The sequence below is a fragment of the Gilbertella persicaria genome, assembly GCF_025201335.1.
Source record: "Gilbertella persicaria strain CBS 190.32 chromosome Unknown B0P05scaffold_12, whole genome shotgun sequence".
Classification (NCBI taxonomy): domain Eukaryota; kingdom Fungi; phylum Mucoromycota; class Mucoromycetes; order Mucorales; family Choanephoraceae; genus Gilbertella; species Gilbertella persicaria.
The window spans coordinates 389,924-412,603 of record NW_026251973.1 but is presented as its reverse complement, the minus strand read 5'-3'; the positions used below and the strand labels follow the sequence as shown (position 1 = coordinate 412,603).

General features: G+C 36.4%; 13 protein-coding genes across 13 annotated transcripts; 5 read left to right on the top strand and 8 right to left on the bottom strand.

Annotated features, from left to right (window-relative positions):
- The first annotated feature begins 128 nt into the window (after positions 1-128).
- B0P05DRAFT_36297 (uncharacterized protein) lies at positions 129-1,000 on the top strand. The gene has a single exon (XM_051573628.1). The coding sequence runs from the start codon at positions 186-188 to the stop codon at positions 882-884; it is 699 nt and encodes a 232-aa protein (XP_051436639.1). The 5' UTR covers positions 129-185; the 3' UTR covers positions 885-1,000.
- Positions 1,001-1,206: 206 nt separating this feature from the next.
- B0P05DRAFT_603058 (camp-dependent protein kinase 9) lies at positions 1,207-3,010 on the bottom strand. Its single transcript, XM_051583287.1, has 7 exons — positions 2,730-3,010; positions 2,505-2,673; positions 2,166-2,429; positions 1,987-2,106; positions 1,769-1,922; positions 1,635-1,712; positions 1,207-1,585 (listed from the first exon to the last, which is right to left on the bottom strand). The coding sequence occupies exons 1-7, from the start codon at positions 2,998-3,000 to the stop codon at positions 1,454-1,456; spliced, it is 1,188 nt and encodes a 395-aa protein (XP_051436638.1). The 5' UTR covers positions 3,001-3,010; the 3' UTR covers positions 1,207-1,453.
- A 2,354-nt stretch (positions 3,011-5,364) lies between these two features.
- B0P05DRAFT_488219 (P-loop containing nucleoside triphosphate hydrolase protein) lies at positions 5,365-8,702 on the top strand. Its single transcript, XM_051575280.1, has 7 exons — positions 5,365-5,584; positions 5,628-5,826; positions 5,870-6,385; positions 6,434-7,612; positions 7,661-8,129; positions 8,175-8,269; positions 8,318-8,702. The coding sequence occupies exons 1-7, from the start codon at positions 5,407-5,409 to the stop codon at positions 8,673-8,675; spliced, it is 2,994 nt and encodes a 997-aa protein (XP_051436637.1). The 5' UTR covers positions 5,365-5,406; the 3' UTR covers positions 8,676-8,702.
- Positions 8,703-8,706: 4 nt separating this feature from the next.
- B0P05DRAFT_535227 (uncharacterized protein) lies at positions 8,707-9,867 on the bottom strand. Its single transcript, XM_051577415.1, has 4 exons — positions 9,651-9,867; positions 9,069-9,611; positions 8,917-9,007; positions 8,707-8,872 (listed from the first exon to the last, which is right to left on the bottom strand). The coding sequence occupies exons 1-4, from the start codon at positions 9,751-9,753 to the stop codon at positions 8,827-8,829; spliced, it is 783 nt and encodes a 260-aa protein (XP_051436636.1). The 5' UTR covers positions 9,754-9,867; the 3' UTR covers positions 8,707-8,826.
- Positions 9,868-10,168: 301 nt separating this feature from the next.
- Positions 10,169-10,696, bottom strand: B0P05DRAFT_535225 (uncharacterized protein). The gene is made up of 2 exons (XM_051577414.1): positions 10,598-10,696; positions 10,169-10,549 (listed from the first exon to the last, which is right to left on the bottom strand). The coding sequence occupies exons 1-2, from the start codon at positions 10,671-10,673 to the stop codon at positions 10,383-10,385; spliced, it is 243 nt and encodes an 80-aa protein (XP_051436635.1). The 5' UTR covers positions 10,674-10,696; the 3' UTR covers positions 10,169-10,382.
- A 398-nt stretch (positions 10,697-11,094) lies between these two features.
- B0P05DRAFT_535212 (histone acetyltransferases subunit 3-domain-containing protein) lies at positions 11,095-12,977 on the top strand. The gene is made up of 6 exons (XM_051577413.1): positions 11,095-11,393; positions 11,443-11,487; positions 11,537-11,579; positions 11,631-12,384; positions 12,425-12,628; positions 12,677-12,977. The coding sequence occupies exons 1-6, from the start codon at positions 11,177-11,179 to the stop codon at positions 12,848-12,850; spliced, it is 1,437 nt and encodes a 478-aa protein (XP_051436634.1). The 5' UTR covers positions 11,095-11,176; the 3' UTR covers positions 12,851-12,977.
- Positions 12,849-13,780, bottom strand: B0P05DRAFT_535208 (GPI biosynthesis protein Pig-F). Its single transcript, XM_051577412.1, has 4 exons — positions 13,550-13,780; positions 13,413-13,501; positions 13,262-13,372; positions 12,849-13,215 (listed from the first exon to the last, which is right to left on the bottom strand). The coding sequence occupies exons 1-4, from the start codon at positions 13,748-13,750 to the stop codon at positions 12,993-12,995; spliced, it is 624 nt and encodes a 207-aa protein (XP_051436633.1). The 5' UTR covers positions 13,751-13,780; the 3' UTR covers positions 12,849-12,992.
- A 256-nt stretch (positions 13,781-14,036) lies between these two features.
- On the top strand, positions 14,037-14,802 carry B0P05DRAFT_36060 (uncharacterized protein). Its single transcript, XM_051573618.1, has one exon. It carries the CDS (start codon positions 14,072-14,074, stop codon positions 14,681-14,683), a length of 612 nt encoding a protein of 203 aa, XP_051436632.1. The 5' UTR covers positions 14,037-14,071; the 3' UTR covers positions 14,684-14,802.
- Positions 14,803-14,947: 145 nt separating this feature from the next.
- B0P05DRAFT_578421 (GDP/GTP exchange factor Sec2p-domain-containing protein) lies at positions 14,948-16,241 on the bottom strand (the record flags this gene model as incomplete). Its single annotated transcript, XM_051581854.1, has 2 exons — positions 14,948-14,991; positions 15,185-16,241. 2 exons carry the CDS (start codon positions 16,239-16,241, stop codon positions 14,948-14,950), a joined length of 1,101 nt encoding a protein of 366 aa, XP_051436631.1.
- A 61-nt stretch (positions 16,242-16,302) lies between these two features.
- B0P05DRAFT_535200 (Sucrase/ferredoxin-like-domain-containing protein) lies at positions 16,303-17,311 on the bottom strand. The gene is made up of 2 exons (XM_051577411.1): positions 16,554-17,311; positions 16,303-16,505 (listed from the first exon to the last, which is right to left on the bottom strand). The coding sequence occupies exons 1-2, from the start codon at positions 17,272-17,274 to the stop codon at positions 16,327-16,329; spliced, it is 900 nt and encodes a 299-aa protein (XP_051436630.1). The 5' UTR covers positions 17,275-17,311; the 3' UTR covers positions 16,303-16,326.
- Position 17,312: 1 nt separating this feature from the next.
- Positions 17,313-18,036, bottom strand: B0P05DRAFT_595554 (histone-fold-containing protein). Its single transcript, XM_051583110.1, has 4 exons — positions 17,933-18,036; positions 17,800-17,889; positions 17,582-17,745; positions 17,313-17,531 (listed from the first exon to the last, which is right to left on the bottom strand). The coding sequence occupies exons 1-4, from the start codon at positions 17,988-17,990 to the stop codon at positions 17,412-17,414; spliced, it is 432 nt and encodes a 143-aa protein (XP_051436629.1). The 5' UTR covers positions 17,991-18,036; the 3' UTR covers positions 17,313-17,411.
- Positions 18,037-18,531: 495 nt separating this feature from the next.
- B0P05DRAFT_636065 (S-adenosyl-L-methionine-dependent methyltransferase) lies at positions 18,532-20,010 on the top strand. The gene is made up of 4 exons (XM_051583611.1): positions 18,532-18,625; positions 18,672-18,933; positions 18,977-19,065; positions 19,107-20,010. The coding sequence occupies exons 1-4, from the start codon at positions 18,551-18,553 to the stop codon at positions 19,974-19,976; spliced, it is 1,296 nt and encodes a 431-aa protein (XP_051436628.1). The 5' UTR covers positions 18,532-18,550; the 3' UTR covers positions 19,977-20,010.
- Positions 20,009-22,338, bottom strand: B0P05DRAFT_603051 (ammonium transporter AmtB-like domain-containing protein; the record flags this gene model as incomplete). The annotated part of the gene is made up of 11 exons (XM_051583286.1): positions 22,155-22,338; positions 22,003-22,104; positions 21,894-21,957; positions 21,742-21,849; positions 21,654-21,688; positions 21,558-21,606; positions 21,444-21,513; positions 21,361-21,398; positions 21,196-21,300; positions 20,471-21,135; positions 20,009-20,392 (listed from the first exon to the last, which is right to left on the bottom strand). The coding sequence occupies exons 1-11, from the start codon at positions 22,254-22,256 to the stop codon at positions 20,009-20,011; spliced, it is 1,722 nt and encodes a 573-aa protein (XP_051436627.1). The 5' UTR covers positions 22,257-22,338.
- Between the last annotated feature and the right edge of the window lie 342 nt (positions 22,339-22,680).

The window sequence follows — 22,680 nt, the reverse complement described above, 5'->3', positions numbered from 1 at the left end:
AACTTTTTATTTTTGCGCACTGATTGTTGTAAATGAACCTCCCCATGCGACAGACATGCGGGAAATGTATCTGAGTTGATGGTTGTGCAAAAATATAAAAAAAGAGAGATTTACAAATATAAAAGAAACCCTTCTTTTTTTTCTCTCTTTTGGCTTTCGACATTTTTATTTATTTATTTATTCATATGATGACTGAAACTATTCTATTTCCTTCTGCTTCTCCAGCGTCAAAGTTATCAGCATGTCCAAGCACAAAAATTCCTCAAGCGACAGACTGGATCTTTCAAGATTTTTTTAGCACCATGTTGGACGGAACTGCATCACCTTCTGTGAAGATTTCAGAACTGTTTCCTCATGAGCCTCTGCTGCATGGCAAACAAGTGCCTTTCCAAGCATATCAAAAGACATTTTCGGATGATCTAATTGCATCATGGTTTGAATATAGCAATGTTGTTTCCGTAGAAGATGATGAAGAATATTATGAAGACACACCCGATCTTGATAACACAAAAAGCAGTGACGAAGAAGATGAAGGGGATGAAGAGTTTGTACAATATGTCAACATGGCTCCTGTCTTGATTGAGTCTGGCATTTCATCATGTGTAACATCCACTGAACAGCACCCTGCGGTGGCTAAAATAACTACTAGTCGAGAACAATCACCATCCAAGACTGTTGAACAGAACACGAATGCTAGTCATTTAAATCAAATGTTAAAAAAAAGAAAATCAACTTCTTCTTTCAGTTCTCTCAAGTCGTTTATGAATGTGTTCCACAACAACAAGAAGTCCAAAATGAACCATGCTTTGACCAGCACACCTACAGGACAACTTGTCACCAATACAATGACAAAAAAATTCCTCAAATATTTTAAACGTGCATAATCTATACCATATAAGAACCAGCTTCTTATTCACTGTGTATAATTTTATTTCATTCTCTGTTGATCAGAATAATAGTAATAATAATGAAAATAAAAAATATTTAATCTATATGAACACAAGCCTTGACTTTTGACATAACTTTAGTAAGAAAACGTACGACATTTTATACTCAAATAGAAAAAGTGTGAATGAAGCACCTTTTGTACTCAGTCTGTTTTCCTTTTTAAGCAGAAAATGTAAACAAACAGTGTGTGTGTGCACTGATTTTCACTCCTTTAATCACCAGACTCCTTTAATCGTATAGTAAAACTTGTTGACACAGCCTCGTTCTCTTTTCTTATTAGACTTACATACAACTACTAATGCTGTATATAATTAAACTTTATATGTGTTGATCATCAAGTAAGCTGATCATGTAAAATAAAGGGATTTTATTATCATTGTAGTATTATTGTAGCTTTGTTTTTTTTCATTTGTTTGTTTGGTAACATAAAAAGAGGGTATGAATAAAGGGCAATTAAAATCATATAGGTATGGTAACTGTACATAGATTGGAATCTACGAATTTATTAAGATGAAAAGCCTACAAAAAGCTCCTTGTAGGGATCTCCTTCCAGATTACACTCGGTGTCAAACTGTTCAGGATACTTTTCAAAATTGCTTGTGTCTCCAGGATGTGGATAATGTGGAATAATTGGTGCCTAAAATTAAAAAGTCAACCTCTTTCTCTTGCCATAATAGTGTACTTACCCGCACATTTTTGTCCAACAAACCAATCCAATCAACGCCTCTAAACCATTTATGTCTTTTCACATCTTCCGATCCTCCCTAAAATCAATCGTTTTTAATATGTGCATTTTTTCTTCTTCTTTCCCTTTTTATACCTTTAGGTTGCCTAAACGTTTCGTTCTATCGCTCACCAACAGCCTTTTTAATAAATCCTTGGCAAGTGGATCGAAATGTGCAGCAAATTGAACTTTACCCATTAAAATCTTTTCATATATGCCAAATGAATTATCATCAAAAAAGGGAGGATATCTAATCGTAATTGAGTTGAGTATCTACAAATGAACATGCATATATATATATATATGTAATTTACCCTGCCAACATTTCAAATATAAGAATACCAAGAGCCCACCAATCAACAGCCTTGCCATGACCTTTACTCTGTATAATTTCAGGAGCCAAATACTCTGGAGTACCACACAATGTCCAAGTTCTTTCAAAAAAAAAAAAAAAAAAAAGTTAGCCATATTCAAATATGATATACACACAAACCTATCAACCACTTTCTTTGCAAAACCAAAATCAGTAATCTTGATATGACCTTGATGATCAATCAACAGATTTTCAGGCTTCAAGTCACGGTAGATGATATCCTTTGAATGCAAGTATTCTATAGCCAATACAATCTCAGAAGCGTAAAATCTTGTCATGTCATTTGTAAATCTGCCAGCTCTACGTAAATGCGTAAACAATTCTCCACCCACCACATATTCAAGCAGCATGTATAGATTAGATTCATCTTGAAATGTACAAAATCTAAATAAATAAATAATAATTACAAATAGGGAAACGTGAGCATTCGAATCTATCCAAAACTATAATAATAATTACAGATCAACGATAAATGGAAATCGAACAGATGACAGTATTTGCTTTTCAGATATTAAATGTTCCACTTGCTTTAATCTTACGACTTCAGACTTCTTTAATACTTTCATAGCATAAAATTTACTGGAAGGTATAAATTTAGACAAATACACTCTGCCAAATGTGCCAGTGCCTAGAAAATAGAACAAATAAGAACAAAAAATGGTATGTATATATGTTGTCACTTGCCTAGGGTATCTTGTAATTCAAAATCCTTTAAGCCGAAACTCGGATTCTCAACATACGCAGAGGGCCTAGTATGGTAATAGTGTAGACGAGCTGCTTGTTGTTGTTGATAAGGTGTAGGCGAAGGTATAGGTAAATTGGCCAATGGATGGTTAGGTGGAAAAGCATTGCCGTCCAAGGGCCTTTTTAAAAGAGGCCGAGGACTACTGAGATAGACTTGCGGTTTATTGCTTCTAGATGCTGTCTCTTCTTTTGATAAAATTGTCCTTTCCATTCTTTCAAGTAAAAAGTAAAAAAAAAAAAAAAAAAAAAAAGAAAGAAAGAAAGAGAGAGAGAGAGAAAGGAAGAAAAGAAAGCGAAGGGGGAAAGAAAACTTTTTTTTAGAAATTATAAAAAATTAAAAATTGTGTCTGAACACGCGCAATGCTTACAATTGAAGTAATACGAATGTTGTACATTCACACCAACATACACTTTGCTACATCATAATTAGCTACTCTCAATATCATCATCCCATCTTTAGCAGTCTTTCCCCTTCTTTGTTTTCTTCCTCCCTTCTTCCCCTCTTTTCGCTCTACTCCTTAAAACTATATGAAAAACTGAGTTCATAAAAAAAAGATCGCATGAAAAAAAAAAGAAACTGAGCTTATAGAGGAGAATCAATTGTTATTGTTCCCTTTTTATTAAGTTTTTTTTTTTTTTTTTTTTTTTTTTTTTTTTTTTTTTTAAAAAAAAAAACCTGTTGTGTAATGGCTTAAGGCGCTCAGGATGGATGAGATTATAGACTAAAAAAAAGGTTATCTCTAGTGACAAGATCAGGAGCACCATGTAGATAGAATCAAATGTGGTTGTGATAATAATCATGAGTTCATCTTCAAAATACACGAGTATCTTTTGTTCACTAGCAGAGATAATAATAATAAAAAAGATTTGCCTATGGTTGCTATGGAGACAGTAGTCAGGTACGCTTATTGTATTCAGCTATTTCAATCTAATCTTTTGATCTATCTCGATAACAAGACAGAGCCTATTCTTTAGAAGCATTGTGTTTAATGGGTGAAGAGCTAATATAGTATTTTAACTTCAGATTGAAACGGTTTTGCATTTGTTTTAGACTCATAAAAGTTATTTGTGGGCGAGTTGGATTCTTTTCGAGAAGAACTTGTTCATTTTTGTAGACACTTCAAACATTTGTTGAGACAATATAAATTCTAAAGCTGCCAAATCAAAAGTAAAAACATGTGGCGAATGTTCTGTCCTGTCATCAAAATTCTTCTGGTTTATCGTATTCCTACCTTGAGAAGAAAAAAAAATCGACTTTATTTTTGAAAAACATAAGGGAAAAGAGGAAACATTTGTTCTTTCTACACTTTGTATATTATTCTGAAAATAAAGCATGAATCTGAGAGCATTTACCATATCTTGAACCGAAACGGAGGCAAGAAAGATTGTTTTAAGCAATTTTGTGATTTGCGGAATGCAAATATTTTATCATCCATAGAAGTAAAAGATAATGGTTGTAACTTTCTACCTACTGTTTTCTACTAGCTTCTTCAGTGATTATTTCAAGGAAACACTCCGTCCACTCCAAAAAGCAATCCTTTTTTTTTTTTTTTTTTTTTTTTTTTTTTGAAGGATATATTGCATTAGGAATAGTAATTGAGGGCTAATTCATCAAAAATATTTTATCAATTAGCTACAACAACAAACAAGTATTTTTTTCACACAAAGAAACCTGTAATTCATCAAATGTATGTGATTTCAAACTCTAAAATGGACTACAATACTTCTTGCTGTATATATCACTAAACTCAGCTTGTTTTCTGCATATGAGACTACAGGCGCTGGCTAGAAGCCCTTCAACATCTTCGCCCTTTCTCAGCTAATAATTGTTGGTAATTCAGCCTATCATTCTATTTCTAATGACAAAACACTATTTAAGAATTGTAAATTTAAAGAATTACTCCTCACTACTCTGTGCCAGAAGTGAAGATAATTTTCAAAGATGTCAAAGAGTTTGAAACATGGTTTACTAACACTGCAATATACTTAATCAATGCTGCAGATTTTTCTTTGTGGTCGCTCTGGTACTCATTTTGCCTACTAAGATACAGATTGTGGTAAACGACGCCTCCGGATGCTAAAGGCTGTCGTTAGACACCTTCTTTTCTTGCAGCCTCCAGTGCTATTAGTGATTAAGGCATACAAATCCAATGCCTAGATATCATTGTTAGGGAGTTGAAAACATGCCATTTGATTATGAACAGCTTCAATCCCTATATCTTGTCAAAAATATATCAGTTACTTTTTTGCATATAAGCCAATGATATCTTGCATTTAGTCAGATACAGTAAGTTTACTCGCAAATTATGATGGAATACGCTATATCAACCTTTGTGTCTGCCCCTATGCTTGAATCCACTGTCAATTGTCACATTTATCTAAATAATAGTAAGTTTCGTTCTTCTTTAGAAGTTTGTCTTTACAAGCATAGTAATGAACACAATGACTGTAGGACTGCTCATTCGTTTACAGATTTAGCTTCCGACAATAACTCGTCTGAAAGTCACAAATGACGTGGGCGCTATTTTTTTTTTTAACAAAAAGGATTTTTATCTTTCACTACGCTTTTTGATAGATCACGGCACCGTTTTTTAGCAAAAAAGCGCGACATAACAGAATGGACGACTCTCTTTACGACGAATTCGGTAACTATCTCGGTCCAGATCTTGAGGATGAGAACGATGATTTGGAACTTGAAGAAGAAGAAGAAGAAGAAGAAAAGGAACAGTATGAGGATGACCAAGATGACCAACAAGAAGAAGAAACAGCAGATAACGCGTTAATGCAAATCGATGGTAATGACCAATGCACAATAGCATATCACTAAACACACTATAGATATTCCTCCTAATCAAATTGTACTTCATGAAGACAAAAAGTATTACCCCTCTGCTGAAGAAGTCTATGGTCAAGAAGTCGAAACCATGGTTCAAGAAGAAGATACACAACCTTTGTCTGAACCTATTATTGCACCCATCAAAGTCAGAAAGTTCAACGTGACCGAAAAAGATCTACCAGAGACGTATTACAAGAAAGAGTAAGTTCGTGTTTTCCAATGCCAGGCTCACACCAAGCTATAGATACATGGCTGATTTGATGAACTATCCCAACCTTGTACGAAATATTGCTATTGCAGGCCATCTTCATCACGGTAAAACATCCTTTGTTGACATGCTTATTTCAGAAACACACAATATTCCTGTCAATGTGGATCAGCCTGAACGATACACAGATACACACATGTTGGAAAGAGAACGCGGTGTGTCTATCAAATCAATGCCTGTCACACTTGTGATGCAAGACATGAAAGAAAAGTCATATTTATTAAATATGTTGGATACACCTGGCCATGCTAATTTCATTGATGAAGTCGTGGCTGCTACTCGTCTAGTAGACGGTGTTGTCATTGTAGTCGATGTGGTTGAAGGTGTCATGGTCAATACAGAACAAGTCATCAAACACTGTGTACGTGAAGGCCTTACCATGACTTTGGTAGTGAATAAAGTAGATCGTTTGATTTTGGAATTAAAACTACCACCTGCTGATGCTTACTTTAAATTGCGTCATACGATTGAAGAAGTCAACAGTGTGATTCGGTAAGTCAAGATTTCTAAAAACTAAGGTCACTCACTTTCTTCTTTTAGTTCTGTTGCTGGCCATGATCAAATTCGTCTTTCACCTGAACTAGGCAATGTCTGTTTCGCTTCTAGTCAAACGGGCTGGATCTTTTCTCTTAAATCATTTGCTAAACTCTATGCTGATTCCTATGAAGCTGAATTTGACGAAAACGAATTCGCCAAACGTCTTTGGGGCGACATTTACTATAACAGTCAAAAGGGCACATTTAACCGTAAATCAAACCATGGTACAAGCAAGCGTACCTTTGTCCATTTCATTCTAGAGCCTCTCTATAAAATCTATGGACAGGTCATTGGTGAAGAAACAGAAGATTTAAAAAAGACGTTACGTTCATTAGGTATCTATCTGAAAGCCAAAGATTATGGCTTAAATGTGAAGCCTTTACTTCATATGGTATTGGCTCAGTTCTTTGGTACATCAGGCTCCTTTGTTGATATGGTGGCTAAACATGTGCCTTCGCCTGTTGATAATGCAGCTCACAAGATTGAACGCTTCTACACGGGTCCTCTTGATTCTCAAGTGGTACAGTCCATGATCAAGTGTGATGCAGATGGACCTTTGATGATCCAAGTGACAAAGCTGTTCAACAATGAATCGAGCACAGAATTCCAAGCATTTGGCCGAGTGTTTAGTGGCAGTGTCAAGGCTGGGCAGATAGTACGTGTGTTGGGTGAGGGCTATTCTATTGAAGATGAAGAAGACATGGCGATGCAAAAAGTAGAGCATACTTGGATCTTTGAATCAAGATACCGTATTCCAGTTGAAGGTGTTCCTGCTGGTAGTTGGGTATTGCTTGGTGGTGTAGATAGTTCTATCATGAAGACAGCCACTATTGTAGACCAGAAGTCTAAAGAAGATGCTTATATTTTTAAACCTTTGCGTTTCCCTACAGCTGCTACATTGAAAGTAGCCATTGAACCTGTCAATCCTTCTGAATTACCCAAGATGTTGGATGGTCTTCGTAAAATCAACAAGAGTTATCCGATTGTGACGACTAAAGTAGAAGAGTCAGGCGAACATATTGTGTTAGGTACAGGCGAACTTTACCTGGACTGTGTCTTGCATGATTTGCGTCGTATGTATGCTGAAATTGAACTCAAAGTGTCTGATCCAGTCGTACGATTCTGTGAGACGGTGGTTGAGACATCTGCCTTGAAGTGCTTTGCAGAAACACCTAACAAAAAGTAAGTGTTGCCTGTTTGATATACACTCGACACTAAATAGACTTACAGGAACAAATTGACGTTGATTGCTGAACCATTAGAGAAAGAATTGGCTCAGGAGATTGAACAGGGCGATGTCAGTATTCGCTGGTCAAAGAGTAAATTAGGCCAACATCTGGAAACAAAGCATGGCTGGGATGTACTTGCCTCAAGATCTGTTTGGGCATTCGGTCCAGATGATATGGGACCCAATCTTTTGATGGACGATACACTACCTACTGAAGTAGACAAGAAACTGTTGTTCTCAGTCAAAGACTCTATTCGTCAAGGTTTTCAATGGGGTACTAGAGAAGGTCCTCTTTGTGATGAACGTAAGGCAATCGATAGACCTATTGTTGTTGTAACTCATTCTCTATTAGCTATCCGTAACGTGAAATTCAAAATCTTAGATGCTGCCTTAGCAAATGAACCCATCTATAGAGGTGGTGGACAAATTATTCCTACTGCACGTCGTGTCTGTTACTCTTCTTTCTTGACTGTAAGTACTAGACATTGAAATGCGTCTTGTTGACACATAAGTTAGGCAACACCCCGTTTAATGGAACCTGTATACTATGTTGAAATACAAGCACCAGCAGATTGTGTATCTGCAGTGTACGCAGTTCTACAACGACGAAGGTAAACAAATCAACAAACAATGTTCTCTCCTTACTGATCATATCACAGAGGTCATGTCACACAAGACATTCCCAAGCCAGGTTCACCTTTATATACAGTCAAGGCATATATTCCTGTTATTGACTCTTGTGGTTTTGAAACAGACCTTAGAACACATACAGAAGGACAAGCATTCTGTCAACAAATCTTTGATCATTGGCAAATTGTTCCTGGTGATCCTCTGGATAAGAACACAGTCATTCGTCCACTTGAAGCCAGTTCAGGTCAACAATTAGCCAGAGATTTTATGGTCAAGACAAGAAGAAGAAAGGGTCTTTCTGAAGATGTCAGTATAAACAAGTACTTTGATGACCCTATGTTACTAGCACTAGCACAAACAGATGTCTTGGGCGGTGTTTATGAATAAACATATTGTATTTTATGATTGACCTTTTGTAGACAGTTTTTATTTAAAAAAAAAAAAAAGGGAAAGGAATGAACATACACATAAAGAGAGCATATACAGGTTAATATTTTAAGAATAAGGGGAGAGAAAAGAAAGCTTGTATGAGGGATGCTTATAAAGAAGGAAATGTTGAATGTTGAATGACATTTTCTTGACATCTTTTGATGTATTTAGTATCTTTCAACAAACAAACTTGACTTACTTTTTCAATTGTTCATTTTCATGCATGAGTCTTTCGAGTTCTGAAAGAATAATGATCTGTGTACTTTTTAAATGTTGCATATGTTGAACAGCTTCACAGAGCAAATCAGTAATGTGTCGTACAAATAAAAATAATAAAAATAAAGCACTTACTTCTCTGCAACAGAGCTACTTTACTCATCTTCTTGTTTAAACAATTAGGTAATTCATTTCTCAGGGCTTCAAATCCTTCTTTGATCTGAGCTCTTCTTTTCTGTTCAGATTGGATATGAATTTGTCTTTTAAGTTCAGAATTCGATAATTGAAGATCTTCTTGTTTGTTTACTAATGCATCCATGCGTCGTCTTTTTTTAGTTGTCACCGATGCATCCAACATAGATTCTTCTTTCATATCATGATTTGTGCTTATTTTTGTTGTTGTTGTTGTTGTAGAAGAAGAAGAAGAAGAAGAAGGTGAAGGGGAATAAAAAGCATCTAGGCTATAGAATGGATCCAAATGGACTTTGTCTGTCTGTTGTTGAACTATATTTTCAGGCGCGTTTTGATAAGGTGAAAGAGACAACAGCGTATGATTTCCTGTGGATAGAATAGAAGCTGGAGAAGCACAACAAGACATGACATCCTCAGAAGCAGAGTGTTGAGTAGCCATGTTATCAGAATCCAGAATAGGCACATTGTATTTGAATTCAATGAGATCTAAAGATAAGTTTATCATTCTGTCTATCTCAACCATACCTTGTTGTTGATACACATCAGCATTCAAATGCTCAGTGGAAGACATGATATAAGAAAGACTAGGATTGTATTGAAGAAAACAATTGGTTTCTTGATTCTTCATGTTTAAAAAAGGAAAGGAAAGTAAGTACTGAAAGAAAAGAAAGGAAAAGAAACAACTTCTTTCCTTTTCTTTCTTTCTTTTTGCATTCAAAAATGATGACGCGAACAAGAATCGTTCAAAGCAAATCTTGATGCATGACACTCCATAGACACATAGACACTATTTCCCGATATTATTGGTATACTTTGTTTGACATAAAGTCTGCCAAATTAAAGTCCATCTCAGAAGCATAATGTCTGTGTTCTTTCAGAGTATTGAAGAAGGATGATTGTAGCAAGCGTATGATATTCTATTAGTGAGTATCTCATTGTTTGAAAATTGTTCTCTAAGAGGACTTCATAGTTCATTTCAGTTTACAGACTGTGCCAAACCCTAAAGTTGACACAAAAGAAAGAAAAAAAGGGGGGAAGGGTATATTTTACAAATGTGTTTTTATGTATGCACCAACCCCTAAACTCTAGCTTTTTTTCTTGCTTCTCTTCTCTTTAATCTTTCTAATCGTTTAGCTGACATTTTAGCTGCCAAAGCTTCCATTCTTTCTTGTTCTTCTCTTAATTTCTTACGCTCCAAACTGACTGCCTTCTTGGCCTACAAAACATTGTGTCAATCATTACTTCTCCATCTATCCCTTAACTTACATCTTTGGCTGCTTGTTTCTCTGCCTTCAATTGCCTTTCTAATGTCTTTACTACATCATTTCTTGCTCTCTCTTTTGATCTTTGTTCCCAGTTTCTGCGTAATTGCTTGGGTTGTTGGTTACGAACAGTGGCTGACTTTTGTATCTTCCAGTTCTTACCTAGTGTTGATCTTGTTAGATCTCGAGAGATCTCTAGATTTAACTTACCAGATACACGCTTGTTAATGGTATCAACTACACCAGCAATATCAGCCTTTGAATTATCCTTTGTAACAGCAACCATAATACAAAAGAAAAAAAAGAAACAGAAAAAAAGGGATCAATTTTTTTAAGGCTATCTTCTTGTGACTTGCTTTTAGCTCATAGCCTATCCATATAGCGACACTCTCTAATTGAAGTTGTTTGACATCATGATGCTTTTGTCAGAATACGAGAATTACATGTCAGAGTTGACATTTGTCAAATGAACTCTTGGATTTTCTAATGAGTGCAATAGAGTACAATCAACTTTGGGTTCCACATGATCCATGCCATAAAGTACAGTAATGTTCATATCAAAACTACTTAAAAGACAGACTGTTCCTTCAGCATGGATTGTATATGGAACAATGGAAACATAATGTCGTCGAAATAACAGTCACATCTCTCCATTGGGGTGGGTGAACAAAGTTCAATTCTGTATATTTTTTTTTTTCATCTCCCTCCTCCTATTCTTGTTCTTTCTTAGCATAAATTGACACCTTCCTCTTTTCTTTCCTTTCAACTATACACTCTTTATTTTCAGATATGAATACAGAAATAACGCGTAAATATGAATTACCCAAGACAGTGTGTTCATCAACAAGTGCTATTGTTGACCAATACAAACACAATCACCAAGAGAATATGCCTGAAGCCAGTGACTTGATCAACATCAAAAACGACTTGGAATCCTTGCTCTCTTTATCAGAAAAAAGGACAAAAGACTTAAGACGCGGCTTAAGCATGATAGACACCAGAGAAGGTATAAACAAACCGATTGTTTCTCTCCTCCCGCATTCATACCATACTAGATACAATCACTGGCAAGCATGTGATACGCATCAAACAAGAATTAGGTAATTTAGACACATATGCTTACGATCTTGACTAAACCCTTCTCAACAGATGAGACAGACACTCTACCGAGAAATGAACTAAGTCGACAAGCGTAAGTAACATACCATTAAGTCAGATACACCAAAACAAAAGTGAATTTTAGAGCATTAGAACATATCAAAAAGAAACGACGTAGAGACAGTACAGATGATACCCATCCTTCAAGTGAATTACCTCATCATATCGTCAAACTCAAAAAACTAGAGGACATGCCTCCTCTTCATGCACGCAGTGAGACACCACCACCTTCGCATGATATCAAAAAAGCCAAAAAGTTTATAGCACGACCACAACCTTCTGTTGAACCTGAAGAAGTTGACTTCGTACGTGTCAAGCCAAAAGATCAAGTTCAAATAACTACATTTTGGTCAACACTTGAACCTTATTTTCGCCATCTGACAGAAGAAGATCGTCATTTTCTTTTGGAGAAATCAGACCAAGGAAAACCCTTCTTGATACCACCCTTGGGACAACACTATTTAGAGAAGTGGACAGAAGAAGACCAAATGTTAATGCAGCATGTTGATTTACTACAACCTCAACATCAACCTCAACATCAAAAACTAAAATATTTAGCATCAGAGCAATCATTGACAGATCAACATTTATCACAAGACGATATTGGGTGTGGTTCATTAACAGAACGATTGATTTCAAGTCTAGTATTGGAAGGGTTAGTAGATCCTGAAGAAAGAGAACAAGAAGAAGAAGATCAAGAAGAACAAGAAGAACAAGAAGAATACAAGAAATACAATCCAAAGAGTATTCTAGTATCAGAACCACCAGACGAAATCGTTGGATTTGAAGAAAGACTAAAACGAGAATTACAATATGCTGGTTTATTCAATGATGAAGATGTAAGTGATTCAGGATGACATATAATTGATACTGTTTTAGGCTGATTGGAATGCTCGAGAAGACGATGAGATTTGTGCTGAACTTCGTGCTCTTGGAAGAGAACTGAAAGAACAAGTAGACACGAATGAATATCGCAAAAAGAAGCTATTGGATGTAGTTGAATGTCAATTGCAATATGAGCAATATCGTCAAGTATTAGACACTCTAGACAGCCAAGTAGAACAAGGCTACATTAAGCGATTTGTAAGTGACATAGTATGTGTTTATGTATGCTCATCACACAACATATAGCGTCCTCAAAAATCCAAGAAACGCAAGGCCAATGGACCCAAGGCTACTCTATCTGAAAATACACTTTATGCTATGGAAAAGCGAAAGACGTGGACTGAAGCATTAGGTGATATCTTTAAAGACAAAAATATGACTCAACCTCAAGAATCTATATATGATTATTCCTCCTCTTAATTATACATAGTACACATCCCTTTTATATATATATATATATATATATATATCATTTGTAAATCTTTTTTTCTTTCTTTTCTTTATATATATGTATATATGTATATGTATATGTATATATCATGAAGCCCATGTACAAATTATATTATTCACTCTTCTTTTTACCAAATAAAGTCTTTAAAGAAGACCAAACAAAGGCAGCAACAACACCTACTGAATGACCCACATAAGTAGAAATAATACAAGAAATTGGCCATGCTTGCCATTCTCTATCCCAATCAAGTGGCAACACAATAGCACCAATCCAAGCACCTGAGAGTGCACAAATAGCTTGAGTATACGCATAAATTTCAGAAGTTGTAGTAGGACTAAAAATAGGATTCAATACCTCTCTGTTCATTTTATAACATTTACCTATGCTGTAAAAATACTTTGGTCCAAACATTCTCTTGTAATGATTCAAAGCAAGGCATGATGGTCAAAACAGATAGATAAGCAGCAAACAAGAATGTATTAGGGATTTTCCTATGCTGTGTGAGGACTATGTCAAGTACATATATCTTACTCTATTAAAGGAGCACCAAACAAAACTGTCAATACATGCAAGACACCTATAGCAAGTAATGTAACAAACACACCATAACCTACTGCTTTCTATTTCTAAAGTATAAGTATTGTTAATGAATATAGTTATCTATTTACAGGTGATGCATGTAGAGTGCCTCGAAGTAAATGAGACAAGACGATCAACAATATGTGTCCAACAAATAAAACAGGGACTGTTGTGGATAATGTCTGAACAGGGTCTTTTAAAAGAGAAGTACTAGGTAACTTGAAAGTACCAACATAATTGAGACCAATAGCCAACAACCCAATCACTAGTTCACTACCAAAAGGCTTCATTCTATTCTAATGACAAGAGTAAAAAAAAAAAAAAAAAGTGATTTCATTTTTTATAACTCAGTAAAGTCACTTTATCAGCAGCCTTTGTATTCATATATGTGTTCATAGTCCAAGAGAATATCTATCCATCTCTTTAATCAAGCCCTTTTCTTCTTTTGATTAATTGCTTCATGCAGGTTTAGTTGATTTGATTAAAACATACACACACATACATATATATATATATATATATATGTGATAAATGTGGTCATCATCTACATTTGATAAAAGACATCCTATCCTTTCTTTTTTCTTTTTTTTTTTTTATTCTTTTTCAATTCAATGAATATCATAAGTCAATACAAAAAAGCTCCTTTTTATACACGTATCGTCCAGTTTGGATGTGAAAATTGTGGTCGACGATGGAAGAGTGCAAGTGGAAGTTTAGTTGATTTCCAAATCTGTAAAGGCTGTTATGGACAAGTCTATCCTGGTGGGTACAAATGGGAAGCACCCAATAAGAGAGGTAATCAAAACAAAGAAACATACCTTCCTCATGATACTGAATTATGTGGAAAATGTATTCGATTGGGTTATTCATGTATGGAAGCAATAAACAGTATGCAAGACCAAGAAGATACAATCATTGTCAATAACACAGAAGGAGAAGTCATGACTTTATCAAAATCAACAGATATATTTGATAATATTGTCACCAAGATAGATAAAAAGAAGAAAAGACAAAATAAACAGGCCAAAAAGGCTGAAAGAGAAAAGGCAAAGCAAGCATGGATTCAATTGATGGATAACCGAGAAGAAGACATAGTTTATCAAGTAGAGCAATTACACATAGCAAAAGATGAGTCTGATAATAATAATGAACCATTACAAACAACAAAAGATGAATCTAATGGTAGCAATGAACAATCAATTCAAACCAAAGATGAACAATAAATAACATATATATATATTAAGCTTTTGACGTGTGATTCTTTTGATAAATTTCATTCAAACTACCTCTGCGAGCATCATTCACTATTTTTATGGATTTAGGTAATGGTGAGGATTCTGAGCTTATCACTTTAAGGTTCTTATTGACTGTATGGTCTAAAGTACGCAAAGTCCAAGGAAGAGCACCCATTCTAAAAAAAATAATAAAAAGAATGAGCTATATCACTATCATGACATAGGCTTACCTGGCATAGAACATTTGGAGTCTTAACCGCATAGCTTCATGATACAAGTCAAGTATACTTCGATTACTATAGAGACCTTGTCGAATATTTCGAATCAGCACATAAAACTCACACACAGCTACCAGTCTATCCCTACAGAATCGATCTATACAAGCCCAATCATCAAAATACGAAATACGAAATCGATAAGGTAAAGCAGTGCCATCATTTCTACCGCAGGCTTGACACCCACTAAACACAGTGGTTTGATTGTTGCTACTGAATCTCTCCCACATCATAGATTTAGCACCCGATATCTTGAGTGGCGTCTCACTCATGATACGTTTCGCTTGTTCTTGAGCAAATCCAGGAGGTGCTTCTTCAATAAAACAAGTATTGAGCACAATGGCCTCATTGATCTTTCGAGCAGACAATCGACTATTTGGACCAAATCTCAAACATGCTTCTACATCTTCTTCTTGACAATTCTTCATAAAGGGTATCGTATGAATCTTTTTCAATGGAACAGATGTACCTGTCTTGACAAACTCTTGAAATTCATCCAACATCATCGAGTCTATCGCATGGTGTTGATCATTCAAGACATGCATTTTCTCGGTCAATAGGCTGGTAAGATCTTTAATATGATCTGGTGTTTTGGGCACATCCATGTCTGTATCAGAAGCCACCATATCCTCCATTCTCTTACGGAGTTCTTTTAGCTGCATTTGTTCGGCTCCCAGTCGATCTCTTGTCTCCTTCAATTGGTTTTCCAGGTGCTTTTGTGCTATTTCTAGATTGTGCTTTTCTCTTTTTTCATGTGCCACCATCCCATTGGCTTCTTCAAACAGTCGTCTTGACAAATCTTCAAGTTCACTTTCTACCATGTCTTTTGAATGTTGTATTTCTGCTACTCGTTCAATCTCATCTACATATTTATCATTCAAGAGCTCCATATCACTCTGAAGTGCTTTAAACTGAGCTGTCTTGTCGTCCAATTCAGACACGACTTGTTCAAGTCGATTGTTGAGTTGAGCAATACAAGTGATTTGTTCTGTAATTCTCTGTTGCTCTGTCTCGAGTTGTTGCTGTAGTTCAACTATTTCTTTTTCATAACCTGCTTTTTCAGCCAAGAGTTCTTCTATAGCAGGAATAGAAGACTGGCATAATAAACAGGTTGTGATATCTTCACCGAGAATATGTTGACAAGGACAGTCTTCTTGAAGAACAGAAGAAGTACTGGGTGAAGGAGGAAGTGGTATATGACATGGATCAGTAGTTGGTTTGTCAATCACTGTCTGTAGACTGTCATATAGATGAGCAATAGTGGGTTCCATAAAAAGAAAGAAAAAGAAAGAAAAAGAGAGAGAGAAAGAGAGAGAGAGAGAGAGAGAGAGAGAGAGAAGAGGGAGAATTTATTATTTATATGCCACGTGATAAAGAAGGAGGTGTTACTTGTTTTCTCCATATTTCCTTTATCACTTTACCCTGCATAATGTGTCTATCAAAGATACTCTCAACATGGCATTGTCTAACATTACCATACATATGCCCGCCTAAACCACGTTGATGAATAATCAAATTACCAGCGAATTTATGGCCTATATAAATGATCAGCACATATATATATATATAATACAAGGCTTTACCTCCAAAATGACTGGTACCCCATACTTGTACTTTATCTTGTAAGCCTTTTTGTTGAATGATACGGTTGAATTCATCTATGATCAAAGGTCCTATTCTTCCACAGCGTAAATCTCTTCTTCCATGTGTACACACAAACACAACTGTATCTGCCTGAATATCTTGCCAATCTTGAATAGTATCCAAGGGCTGCGAAGGATCTCGCCAAATAGAATCCATCACTCGATACAAGGTCGAGTCTGTAGGTAACACACCATGGCGAGTCTCAACATGAGGTATCATTTTAAATTCAGGAAACAACAATACGTCAGGCAATGAATGGTCCTCCATTGGTCTGTCAGTGACTGTAGTCAACAAGGCATTTTCTGTATGCAAAGGTCTATTGTGTCTTAACCAGTCATTTTCTGCATTCATCAGGATCTGAACAATACCACCAGGTACTGATTCGACTTTAGATCGAGTCCATTCAAGACCATCACCAACACAACCCACAATATGACGCAAAGAACTAGCTGCTGTCATAGGCTCTGTCATATCAATCTTCTTGCCCAAGACAGGTGGAATAGGATGTTGTTTGCATGGCACAAATCCATTGTCTGCCTTATGACTTGTAGCAGGACAACAAGGTTCAAATCGAGAAAAGGGGAATGGTTTTGTATCAAAAGGAATCTTGGTTGAATAAAATCGAATGGATTGTCTTTTGATAGTTGAAAGTATTATCATGATTAGAAAAAAGAAAAGAAAAAGAGAGGGTTTATATTGTCTGTCATTCGGCATAACGAGCGCGCTCTCTGATTCAATAAGGTGCGCGCTAACTCGGGAAAAAGAACTCATTTTTATTATTATTAAACTGTACAAGGTTATTGTTGTTGTGCTTCAAATTTAATGCGTGATTGAGCAAAGAGTAGTTCCTGCTGTCGTAGTAATTCTTCTTCAGAAATACCCCTATTTTCTAATCGAGTGCTTTTTCTGTCTCGATCCTATCATCATGATATAAGTCATTTATTGTGAATTGTGTGTATAAATATACCTTTTGTTGTTTCTTGTGTTCTTTAAATACTTCATCCACTTCTTCTGTATAATCTTCGAATCCAAGTTCAGTGAGTGCTGCCAAGACATGTTCACCCGCAATTGTCTTTTTTGTTTCTTTTTCGCATATTTCGTTGGCTTCAGAAGCTATCAAATGAATAAATTCTATTAAAGCGAGGAGGGATCAGTATACAGTCCTGTGCCATGTTTTTTATTTACCAACACAGCAATCTATCAATAGATCGCGAGTATCTTTAGAACAGACAATGTCATCTGGCATCATTTCGTTGATTAACTTTTGTACAGTTGCTATTTAGAGATTAGGAAAGTTTTTTTTGGGGGAGCATATTACCTTTAGGAAGAGACAGTTCATCATCCCCTGTATTTCCGGAACGTTCGTTATCGCTCATATTGTATGTGTGTGTATATAAGAAGAAAGGGAAAAAAAAGAGGTCTATATCATGCTTTTTTTTTTTGGTTGTGACCCCACTCCTCTTTTTCTCTCTGTCTCTCTAAATTCCGGTGGCTTTCATATTCTTTTTTTTGTGTCACTTGTCAGTTTGAGTCATTACTCGTTTGTTTAAATAAAATATCAGTTGAATCTACAATTATTTTTGAGCTTTTTTTAAAGATAGAGATCCATTGTGTATCATGTCTTAAAAACCATGTATATGACAGATGTTGCATTTGCTTTTTAACCAATGAAATGAATATTCAAAAACGAGTTGAAATCTTTGCCTTATCACTTCTATTGCAAACAAAGTCATTATATATCAACAAGCAATGCTTTTCTGATGAAAGAAGCATAAAGATTAAGAAAAAGGGGGGGAGCAGTCAAATCCTATGGATATGCAAACGTGTCTTGTTGTCAAGGCAACAAACTTCCGAGAAACACGAAGCGGTGCTTTAAAAATACAAATGTCAATACCATTCCACTTTTTTTTGTTTTTGTTTTTTTTTTTTTATCAGTATGAGCTCTGACGTTCCCGGTGTAGAACATAGAGACCCCCAATACTTTGGGTACTATGCCCAACTTCAGCATCAAGTACAATTTTAATGATAACCCTATATAATTTAACGCGTTTATTTAGCAAAACATGTTACAAGATACAGTACGCACTTCGACTTATCGTTCATCGATCTTGCTGAATGGACCCAAATCGTTCAAGGACAAACTCGTGATGGATGTTGGCTCCGGTTCTGGTATCTTATCCTATTTTGCTGTTCAAGCAGGTGCCAAGAAAGTATATGCTGTCGAAGCTTCCGGCATGGCCAACAAGATGAAGAAGTTGGTCAGTGCTGCTGGTACAGGCAAAAATGCATTTTTAAAAGACAAGATTGAAGTAATCAATGGTAAACAAATCATGCGTTTCAATAGATACTTATCGAATTTTAGCCAAGATTGAAGATCCTGATTTACCTATTCCTAAGGTAGACACGATTATCTCTGAACCTATTGGTGTCCTTTTATTCCATGAAAGAATGGTAAGCGTAGAACACAATACAAGTCATTCAATAATCTATAGTTGGAAAGTTATGTTTATGCAAGAGATCATTATCTGAAAGAAGGTGGTGCCTTGTATCCCTCTAAAGGCAATATCTATTTAGCTCCTTTTACAGATGCCACTCTTTGGAGCGAAACGATGGCTAAGGCTCGTTTTTGGGAACAAGAATCTTTCTATGGTATTGATTTCAGTCCACTCTATAAAGATGCCCGTGACGAAATGTTTGGTATGCCTGTGGTGGGTCATTTCGATCCTCGCAACCTAATTACAACTCCTTCTATTTTTGACACCTATCCTGTTGATTTCTCTACTGTCACCGTGAGTGAACTGCAAGACATCACAATTCCATTTGAATGGGCAGCACAATACACAGGTTTAATGCATGGTGTAGCTGGTTGGTTTGATCTCGTGTTTTCTCCCCCTCCTTATGATGATCCTAACCCAGAAGACCTTGGTACAACTATCGAAATGTCTACAGGTCCTGCTGCTGAACGTACACATTGGCAGCAAGTTCGGTTCTTGTTCAAGGAGCCTTTGGCTGTCAATGCAGGCCAAAAAATGCGTGGATGGATGCGCTGTATTGTGAATGATATGCGCTCCTACACCATCTATGTAGAAATTACGGCTTCGAATTCAGAAGTCTTAAGCGACCCTAAGCAAATTAACAAGGAAACATTTGGAGCATGCTCAGATAAACTATTTGTGCGCCGTGGTATTTGGGAATTACATGAACAGACTTACAATTACAACTATACACCTGGTATGATGCCTGAACATAAGCCTGAATATTCTTGTTTATATGAGCCAGAGACACGTCTGGATCAACCCAGTGTTTATCAAGATTTGGAATCAATGCATGTGATGGATAGCTATGAAGATTTTGTAAACTAAGCTTTATTGTAAAAAATAATAATAAAAAAAAATTAATCTTGACGAGGTGTGTTCTGTCCACTGCTGACTGTTGTACTAGGACCTGCTTCATCTGCACTTGAGTAATAGAATCTTTGGTCTGTCAAATCGTCCAATTCAATTGTTTCTTTTGGTTCGGGTTCTTTTGTATCGTTGTTTCTAAAGATGACACTACTGCCAAGTTCTTTTTCATGTCCATAAGTCAAGACAACCGGCTCTTCGTACGTAAAGGCACCCCCTACACCGTTTACTTTCTTGTTTCGAGAAAAGAGTAATTGACGCATGTTTTGCTTGAATACTTTGCGTCGACTTGAACTTGTCCCTTGAGGTACTGTATTCAAATTCAAATCGACACCACTTGAGTTCCGTTGTTGATGATTGAGAGCACCATGAACATGCTCTTCTAGTTGTATTTGACCTCCATGCTCCATTGCTATTTCTTCAGCTTCCTCAAGACGGCGACGGCTCTCTTGTACTAGTTGTTGAATGCGCGATTGCTCTTCATCCATTGGCAAATATCCATACGCACGCTCGCCCATTTCAGCCCAATCAGTACCTATAATTTCATCCTCATCGGCTAGTCTCAACTTGAAAGAAGGTATCTTGTTGAGCACCACTAAAATCAGATAAGTCATCACAAACGACCATGCAGAAATAGTAACAATAGCAGCTAATTGAACAGGCACTTGCATCCAATGACCATCGAGCCAACCGCCCCTTGGCATGTCAGAAGCAGGCGTGCCTTCAGGATAACCCAGCGCAATCACCCACTGTTCAGCAAAGATACCAGTCAATACAAGTCCTACAAGGCCACCGATATAATGCACTGCAAAGACGTCCAATGCATCGTCGAATCCAAGACGATGCTTGAACCGTATAATGATATTTGAGATTATGGATCCGATCGCGCCAAAAGCTAAAGAACTTGCCTGGGACACAAACCCTGAGCCAGGTGTGATGGTAGCTAGACCAGCTACAGCGCCTGTGCAAAGACCAATGATGCTCCATTTACGTGTGTGTTGATAGTCCATCAAGACCCAGACAACAGCTGCTGTGCAGCCTGATAGGTGCGTACATACAAGTGAATGAACGCTACGTGCGTTTGCGGCAAATGCACTTCCAGCATTAAAACAAAACCAACCTGATGGAGAGGGTGTTAGTATTTTATGTGTGGAAAAAAAAGAAAGGAAGGACATATTACCAAACCACATGAGAGCGAGGCCAAGGAAGACAAAAGAGACATTATGTGGTGTGTTTACGTCTTCATTATAATCTCTACGCTTACCAACCACCATAGCATAAGCGACTATTTATATTTTAGAGAAAAAAAATCAATACAAGATGGCATGGGTCATAAGAGGTATACCGGCTCCTAAACCACTTGAGATATGAACAGGTGTTCCTCTGCAATATCAAGTTAGTTGTTAACCATTTAATTGAGTTACTTGCCCAGCAAAATCCATTACGCCCATTTTAGCTAGCCAACCATTAGGTGCCCAAACCCAGTTTGTAATGATATCTATCGTTTATGAATGGTATGCTGTAGCTCAATAACATACATACCATAAACCAAAGTTGACCAGATAAAAATAAATAAGATAGCAGGGCCAAGCTGTAGAGCAAATAAACATTTTGTTGTTGTTTTTTTTTCTATCTTACCGACATGCGTTCTGCAGCAGATCCAAAGGCCAATGCTACCATGGAAAAAGGTAAACAAGGGTAAATTTTAGCGTTGTTTGTATATTACCTGGTGTAATTGCTGCAAACATACATTGAAACAACATGAATGCCGAAGCAGGAATCGTTTGTCCGGGTATTTGTGGCTTTCTACCAACACCTCGTAATAAAAAATGGGCTACCATGCGTCAAATGGTATGTTGTATCATTCTCATACTTTACTTGAATCACCAATAAAAGAAGAGCCTGTGGCAGAAAAAGTAAGTGAAAACCCAATCAAGTACCACTATAAAATGTCAATTGTTTTCATTTCATTGAGTTGTTTGTTTACTTGAAAAGAGACGACGGCCACTGAAAGTACAGTTAAATACATCAGACTCAATGCATTTTTGGCTCTTGCAAGACCTGCATAAAAGAATCCTAAAGCAGGTGACTACCATAAAGAAAGAGTCAGTGTCAATTGGATACTTAATGCATGTTTACCATCAAGAACACAAGTGTAGTACAAATTAAGACCCAACCAGTGTCACCACTATCAATGGTATATTCTTCAGAATTGGGTGTTGAACTAACATTGGCTGACATGGTGTTAGAAAAAAAAGTGAAAGAAATGCAACGTCAACTATTTTTCTTTTTTGGGGGTCTATCTTTTTTTTTAAGGTAATGCGGCTGTTGAATCCAACCTAAATGATGAAGATCCTCTTTGTTTAACTTGAAGCATTATTCGAGTGTATTATCCCAAGATATATATTTAATATAGTAAGATAAGTAGTTGAGTATAGTCTCATTTTCGTTATTTATGCAAAAGGGGAGTGACGAGATTGGAAAAAGTTATAAACGGCTGAATAGAATTATACAAACTTCAATTTGAGAGTGAGAAGTTAATTCTTTGATTCATTTCTTGACTGTCAAATTATAAAGTAGCTGCAATAAACCCATTAAATTCAAAAGGGAATTGATCGGCACTGAAATAAATTTAAACATGGGCAATCATGATGGTTATAGAACA

What these genes read in the sequence shown, in the direction of transcription:
- B0P05DRAFT_488219 (XM_051575280.1), top strand. Translation starts at nt 5,407, where the DNA reads ATGGACGACTCTCTTTACGACGAATTCGGTAACTATCTCGGTCCAGAT. An exon ending in CGCGTTAATGCAAATCGATG is followed by an intron (nt 5,585 to 5,627) that starts GTAATGACCAAT and finishes AACACACTATAG; the next exon opens with ATATTCCTCCTAATCAAATT. An exon ending in GAAGTCAACAGTGTGATTCG is followed by an intron (nt 6,386 to 6,433) that starts GTAAGTCAAGAT and finishes TTCTTCTTTTAG; the next exon opens with TTCTGTTGCTGGCCATGATC.
- B0P05DRAFT_36060 (XM_051573618.1), top strand. Translation starts at nt 14,072, where the DNA reads ATGAATATCATAAGTCAATACAAAAAAGCTCCTTTTTATACACGTATC.
- B0P05DRAFT_36297 (XM_051573628.1), top strand. Translation starts at nt 186, where the DNA reads ATGATGACTGAAACTATTCTATTTCCTTCTGCTTCTCCAGCGTCAAAG.
- B0P05DRAFT_636065 (XM_051583611.1), top strand. Translation starts at nt 18,551, where the DNA reads ATGAGCTCTGACGTTCCCGGTGTAGAACATAGAGACCCCCAATACTTT. An exon ending in CAAGATTGAAGTAATCAATG is followed by an intron (nt 18,934 to 18,976) that starts GTAAACAAATCA and finishes ATCGAATTTTAG; the next exon opens with CCAAGATTGAAGATCCTGAT. An exon ending in TTTTATTCCATGAAAGAATG is followed by an intron (nt 19,066 to 19,106) that starts GTAAGCGTAGAA and finishes AATAATCTATAG; the next exon opens with TTGGAAAGTTATGTTTATGC.
- B0P05DRAFT_535212 (XM_051577413.1), top strand. Translation starts at nt 11,177, where the DNA reads ATGAATACAGAAATAACGCGTAAATATGAATTACCCAAGACAGTGTGT. An exon ending in ACGCATCAAACAAGAATTAG is followed by an intron (nt 11,488 to 11,536) that starts GTAATTTAGACA and finishes CCTTCTCAACAG; the next exon opens with ATGAGACAGACACTCTACCG. An exon ending in GTTTATTCAATGATGAAGAT is followed by an intron (nt 12,385 to 12,424) that starts GTAAGTGATTCA and finishes ATACTGTTTTAG; the next exon opens with GCTGATTGGAATGCTCGAGA.
- B0P05DRAFT_535225 (XM_051577414.1), bottom strand. Translation starts at nt 10,673, where the DNA reads ATGGTTGCTGTTACAAAGGATAATTCAAAGGCTGATATTGCTGGTGTA. An exon ending in CATTAACAAGCGTGTATCTG is followed by an intron (nt 10,550 to 10,597) that starts GTAAGTTAAATC and finishes GATCAACACTAG; the next exon opens with GTAAGAACTGGAAGATACAA.
- B0P05DRAFT_535200 (XM_051577411.1), bottom strand. Translation starts at nt 17,274, where the DNA reads ATGATAATACTTTCAACTATCAAAAGACAATCCATTCGATTTTATTCA. An exon ending in GGGTACCAGTCATTTTGGAG is followed by an intron (nt 16,506 to 16,553) that starts GTAAAGCCTTGT and finishes TCATTTATATAG; the next exon opens with GCCATAAATTCGCTGGTAAT.
- B0P05DRAFT_603058 (XM_051583287.1), bottom strand. Translation starts at nt 3,000, where the DNA reads ATGGAAAGGACAATTTTATCAAAAGAAGAGACAGCATCTAGAAGCAAT. An exon ending in GCAAAGAAAGTGGTTGATAG is followed by an intron (nt 2,107 to 2,165) that starts GTTTGTGTGTAT and finishes TTTTTTTGAAAG; the next exon opens with AACTTGGACATTGTGTGGTA. An exon ending in TGTTGGACAAAAATGTGCGG is followed by an intron (nt 1,586 to 1,634) that starts GTAAGTACACTA and finishes TTTTAATTTTAG; the next exon opens with GCACCAATTATTCCACATTA.
- B0P05DRAFT_535208 (XM_051577412.1), bottom strand. Translation starts at nt 13,750, where the DNA reads ATGAAGCCTTTTGGTAGTGAACTAGTGATTGGGTTGTTGGCTATTGGT. An exon ending in TTTGGTGCTCCTTTAATAGA is followed by an intron (nt 13,373 to 13,412) that starts GTAAGATATATG and finishes CACACAGCATAG; the next exon opens with GAAAATCCCTAATACATTCT. An exon ending in AAAGTATTTTTACAGCATAG is followed by an intron (nt 13,216 to 13,261) that starts GTAAATGTTATA and finishes TCCTATTTTTAG; the next exon opens with TCCTACTACAACTTCTGAAA.
- B0P05DRAFT_535227 (XM_051577415.1), bottom strand. Translation starts at nt 9,753, where the DNA reads ATGAAGAATCAAGAAACCAATTGTTTTCTTCAATACAATCCTAGTCTT. An exon ending in TGATGTGTATCAACAACAAG is followed by an intron (nt 9,612 to 9,650) that starts GTATGGTTGAGA and finishes ACTTATCTTTAG; the next exon opens with ATCTCATTGAATTCAAATAC. An exon ending in GAAAATGAACAATTGAAAAA is followed by an intron (nt 8,873 to 8,916) that starts GTAAGTCAAGTT and finishes ATACATCAAAAG; the next exon opens with ATGTCAAGAAAATGTCATTC.
- B0P05DRAFT_595554 (XM_051583110.1), bottom strand. Translation starts at nt 17,990, where the DNA reads ATGAGCGATAACGAACGTTCCGGAAATACAGGGGATGATGAACTGTCT. An exon ending in ATTGATAGATTGCTGTGTTG is followed by an intron (nt 17,746 to 17,799) that starts GTAAATAAAAAA and finishes TCGCTTTAATAG; the next exon opens with AATTTATTCATTTGATAGCT. An exon ending in AACACAAGAAACAACAAAAG is followed by an intron (nt 17,532 to 17,581) that starts GTATATTTATAC and finishes TCATGATGATAG; the next exon opens with GATCGAGACAGAAAAAGCAC.